Genomic DNA, 5,721 nt, shown 5'->3' on the forward strand with positions numbered 1-5,721 from the left:
ACTAATTTGCTGCACTTTAAAGTCATGGCTACCTTCCCTACTCTCTGCACTGTGGGAGAAAGTTCTTCTCCCTCCTCTTTAGGGTAGCACTTCAAATATTTGAAGACTGTTATCATACCCCCACCTTACTCATCTTTTTCGGCAAGAAAAATATGCCCATTTCTTTCAACTTTTCCTCATCTAAGTTGCCTTCCTTTTATCATTTGTGTTGCTCACCTTTAGCCCATCTCTCATTTCTCCCCATCCCTTGTAAATTGAAGTGGCCAGATCTCAGGATAATTTTGAACTACTCACAGAGCATTATGGTCAGAAGGCTCCCCCTGCTGTAATGTCCTTAAAAGAAACATCAGTATTTTGTTTGGCTCGATGAGTTTTGGGTTGTGTTATCCAAACACCCGGAATTAAAGCCCCCAAATAACAAGTCTCAGCCCAATTGGCGGGAAGCTGTTTATATGCCCATCGCCCACAAATCCACCATAGCCCACAGGCTTCATTTGTGATGGTGGAACGAGAGCTCTTTAAAGTTAGAGTTAGTGAGCTTCTTTTTGTTGAACTCCCATTCACCTTGGTACCATTTCGATAGTGGGTACAATTAATGCCCCAAACTGAAATCCACTCCTTACTCAATAGGCAGTTACAATTGTCAAAATTGTTATATGAGACATTTGCGCATGTCCATGCACCTTCCCAGGGGGCGATTTCCTTAGAAATCCATGTTTCCTTGCACCTTGACTGTCCCACTTTAAATCCACTTCCGTGTTGGGAAATGCAAATAGATCCAGTAACTTTTGCCACCATAATTCTCCCAGAACCATTATATCGCAAAGAGAAATTCCGGTTAAAACCCCAATCTGAGACTATACCAGTTCTATTGAGGGGGATAGGCAAGAAAGGGACTCTCTCATCACTAGAAACAGGAGTAAGTGCGCACAAAAGACAACTTTCGTTAGTTAGAGCCCGAGCTGAGTCTTTCAGAAGGGCCACCCATGAATTTCCCACCCATGTATTTGTAGGTGTGCCTTTAGGTTCCCATATATTATTGACAGGTTGAAGGCTTGAAGGCCAATCTTTGAGAATTGCAGACCAGATTTCTGGGTCTGGCTTTACACACAGCGGTGTTGTATCGCCGGATTGAATTATAATTTCTCGACACGGGCAGCACCGGGAAATGGGTTGCAGGAGGGCACTAAGTATTGTAGACTTTGAAAGTTTGTAGTTAGCCTCAGTGAGGGTTCCACCCCCGTTTTGGGGACACTTACAACAGGTGGGCATAATAGCTGGGTTTGATATACCTAAAAGGGACAAGAGCTTCAACAAATAGACTAGGGCCCACATCTTTGCAAGCGTAACTTTAAATCTCCAGCAGGTTCACTTTTCCATTTGTTGGCTTCTTGTTCCCGGGTGTTATCAGCTTCCGGAGTGACCACACCCTGGGAGTTGGTGTCCTCCTGATGAAAAGGCTTCACCCTCGAGCAATGGGTCCACTTATCGCTGTTTGATAAGCGAAGAGCTGTGTGTGTAGTCAGCAGCACCTGGTAGGGTCCCTCCCACCTTTCCGCAAGAGGATTCTTTCTCCACTTCTGTACCAGGACCTGGTCACCCGGTTTAAAGTTGTGGATCGGTGCATCAAGCGGGAGGCTCTGGAAGGGTGCAGCAAACCTGTGTAGGGAAGACAAAACAGACTGCAAGGCGATAACATGTTTTCAAATTTCGGATTTCCCCAAATCCACAGTAACCTGTTCCCTCCACCCCGCTGGCAAGACTCTGGGAGGCATACCAAACATTAATTCAAAAGGTGACAATTTAATCCCTCTACGTGGTGTGCTACGAATACGAGTTAAAGCCAGTGGGAGTGCCTGCGGCCATTTCAAATGAGTCTCAATACAGATTTTCGTTAGCATAGCCTTCAGTGTTCTATTCATGCACTCCACCTGACCTGAACTCTGGGGTCTCCATGGAGCATGGAGTTTCCATGTGATATCTAAAGCTTTGGACACTTCCTGCACTATTTTCCCCACAAAATGACTTCCTTGATCTGACTCAATGGATCCAGGCAACAGAAATCGCGGTATTATCTCATGGAGTAGTACCCGTGTCACTGTGGATGCGGTAGCCATTCTTGTGGGGTACGCTTTCACCCATCCAGTTAGTTTATCAACCAATACTAGCAGATAACGGTAACGACCAGACTTTGGAAGTTCAGCGAAGTCAATCTGCCAAGCTTGTCTGGGATAATGGGCCCACGGTCTTCCTCCCATAGGGGCTGGTGGTCTTGTAGATTTTGGGTTTACCTTTTGACAGGTCGGGCACTGAGAGACCACTCTCTGGGCTTCCAAATAAAGTCCTGGAGCCACCATTTGACGAGTTAACAAGTCTCCCATCACATTGCCCCCCATGTGAGTGGTATAATGTAACCGGTGGAGTATCTCTCCCAATAAGCATCGAGGTATTAATACTTTTCCTCTGGGTACAATCCACCATCCTTGAGGGTTCTTAATAGCCTTGAGCTCTGCGGCTAGCTTATCTGATCCTGGGCCATACTTTGCTTTACAATCTTCTGAGTAAAAGGGCACCCCATGGGCCGAGCCCTGAAACACTGCCTCTCCTCCCATCTGTGCTGCCTCTTTGGCTGCTACGTCAGCCTTCGCATTTCCCCTTCTCTGGCGCTCGTCTGCAGCCTTGCCATGGGCTTTAACATGCACCACGGCCACCTCTTTCGGTAGCCGGAGGGCTTCCAATAGCATTACAATCTGTGGCCCATTTGCAATCTTTTGTCCAGAGGCCGTGATGAACCCACGTTCTTTCCACAACAACCCATGGGCATGTACAGTGGCAAAGGCATAGCGCGAATCTGTAAAAATGTTCACTCTTTTGTCTTTTCCTAATACCAATGCACGTGTCAGGGCAGTGAGCTCCGCTGCCTTTGCTGACCAGTTTGCAGGGAGTTTTTCTTTCCATACAGTCTCAGTTAAGGTTACCACAGCACACCCTGTATGCCGCACGCCATGTATTACACTACTTGAACCATCTACGAAGAACTCCTCCTCTGGGTTCTCGAGTGGGTCGTCTGTCAAGTCAGGACGGATTAGTACTGTTTGAGTCAATACCTCTAAGCAATCATGGCACGGAGGTCCCGGTTCTGGTATCAGGGTGGCTGGGTTCAAAGCAGTGGTGTGCTTGAAGGTGAGGCCTGGATTAGATAGGAGAAAGATTTCATATCTGGATTGTCTGGAGGGGTTTAAGAATTTCCCTGCCTCTCCTCCGAGGATCTGGGGAACCCCATGGGGTGTATATTTGGGACCATAGGATAATTCACTAAAACCTTTTTGTTTACAGCTCTCAAGTCTTGCACTAACCTGAAGGAGGCACCATCTGCTTTGGGCACACCCAGGATCGGGGTGTTAAAGGGGGATGATCCCTTTATTAACCACCCATACTGCTTGAATTTTTCAATCAGCGGCTTCAAACCTGCGCGGGTGGATTTCTTCAGCGAATACTGTCTCACACACACAGGACCCTCTCCCTCCTTTAGAGGAATCTTGACTGGATTTACGTATTTTGCCCGGGCAGGAGTTCCATCTGCCCACACACATGAATCAACATTCTCTAAAATCTCAATTCCTTTGGCTTCTGACACAGTTTCAGCTGCCCTGAGGACTATTTGGTAATTTGAACCCTGCTTCACGGGTAGCTGCATCACAATTTGATCCTCACGGAAGAAGATTTCAGCTTGGAGTTTTGTTAGTAGATCTCGCCCCAAGAGAGCTACGGGACAGGCGGGTGAAACGATAAAAGCATGCTCTAACATATTATTCCCAATTTTTGTGAGGAGGGGCTTGCATACAGGCAATCTAGTTCGTCTTCCCTCTATACCTTCTACAGTCACATGCTTTCCGCTTTCTTTAGCTAAAGGGGGCTTTTCAGTCTCCTTCAGCTAGTATCTTCCCCGAGGAGTCCACCCGCTTCTGGCGGCCCCCCTGCTGAGCTTTCCTCCGTTTGTCCTTCAGCTTAGGGCAATCCCTCTTCCAGTATTCCTTTCTCTCGGCAATATGCACATTCGTCAGGCTTAGGTCGGCCTTTTCCAGTCTTCTCCCCCCCCTCAGGTTTCTCCTTCCATCGCCCGCCAATGTCTGCGCTTTTGCCCAAGGCAGCTGCTAGCATTGCCATCTGTCTTTGTCCACGCTTTTCCTCTCTCCTCTCTGCCACCTGATCACGATTCCCATAAACTTTATATGCAATCTCTACAAGTTCTGAAAGGCGTTTTTCTAGTCCCCCCCTCAGTCTTTTGCAGCTTTTTCCTCATATGGGGGAGGTGTTTTTAGAACGGCTTGTGTCAGCTATCTCTTCCCGATCCGTTTGGTCTGTGTCCGGTGGTGTTTTAGCCTCATCCCAGCGCCTTAACCCTTGAGTCAGATCTCCCTCACTATCAGAATCAGAGAGGACTCGGGGCTTTCTCCCAGCGTCTTTTGCCAATAACATCTTACACATTTTTTCTTTACACTTCTGAATCCATGGGGGACTGGGATTCATCACAGCACTCATCCAGCAATCTATATACGGATACTGATCCCAATGACCGTCCCTTGTTATCACACCTAACACTGCATTAGCCAACTTCACATCAAAAGAACTGACATCCGGCCACCCCACTTCAAACGACGGCTATTCCAATTGACAGAAAGTAATCAATCTGTCCTTTGACATCTCTATTCCGTAATTTCCTTTGAATTTACTAAAGTTCCTTAGCATGCATCCTAAAGCGGTTGCAGAGTTTTCTTCCCGGGAGCTACCCGAACCCATTGTGTCAACCAATATTCGGACCTATTTGCTGAACACTAAAACAAAATCACTCTAAACAAAGTCCCCAGGGCTAATGTTCAGACTTATATACTGAACGTTCCAAAATTCCAAAATCCCCGAGAGACTATTCAAATGACACAAGGAAAGCGAATACTCACTCCTGCCAACACCCTGGCACCGTCTCTTCGGACCCTGCTCAGCCTGGGTGACTCATTCAGTGGAGAGCCTTTTAACCTCCTGGGTGTCCCGACTCACGTTCCCAGTGACCGTGACAGACTCCAAAATCAGTCTGGTGCGCACTTCACAGACACCTTTCCCGCTTCTGTCGTTGACCCCAGGGTAGGCCAAGAGCCTCTCCTGCCTGGCTCGCCAAATTGTTGCACAAACGGCTAGTTTCGTGCCCCTGGAGGCTTGTCCAATCCACCCCAGGAGAGAGTCACACACAGGCTAGGTCCAATTTCAGATTTATTTGTTTGGAAACAGACCGACCCAGGAGTTGTGCCACTCAGATCAAGGTCGACCACAAACTTGGTCTGAAACGTCTTTTTATAGCCAAGGTAAACAATAGATTTCAACGTATCGTGCAGTTATTGGCAGACTTAGCATTACGTCTTGCATCGTATGTCTAGCAGTTACATGTTCTAAGACGGTTTACATACATGTCTCATTTACATCTTAAATCCCCTCCCAGGGGCAGTTCTTAAGCCCCTCGCGGTCATCCTTCGGTCAGGGTCTGGTCTCTCCACCTCAGCATCTTCCCTGCCCCTCTTCTCTTATCTCTCGTAAGGAGTTATTTATTGCATCTGTTCCTGGCTCTGTCTGCAGAAGTTTTTTGTGCTACTCGTAAATCTATCATTAGCATATATGCCTTAGCAAAAGCAATTATGAAAATATGCAGAAGCAATTATAAAAGCAGGAAAA

General features: G+C 47.1%; 1 protein-coding gene across 1 annotated transcript; it reads right to left on the reverse strand.

The window, feature by feature from the left end:
• Positions 1-306: 306 nt before the first annotated feature.
• On the reverse strand, positions 307-5,290 carry LOC132244867 (uncharacterized). Its single transcript, XM_059717521.1, has 2 exons — positions 4,959-5,290; positions 307-1,659 (listed from the first exon to the last, which is right to left on the reverse strand). The coding sequence occupies exon 2, from the start codon at positions 1,333-1,335 to the stop codon at positions 307-309; it is 1,029 nt and encodes a 342-aa protein (XP_059573504.1). The 5' UTR covers positions 1,336-1,659; positions 4,959-5,290.
• Positions 5,291-5,721: the final 431 nt, after the last annotated feature.

Source organism: Alligator mississippiensis, chromosome 14 (assembly GCF_030867095.1).
Source record: "Alligator mississippiensis isolate rAllMis1 chromosome 14, rAllMis1, whole genome shotgun sequence".
NCBI classification, from domain to species: Eukaryota; Metazoa; Chordata; order Crocodylia; family Alligatoridae; genus Alligator; species Alligator mississippiensis.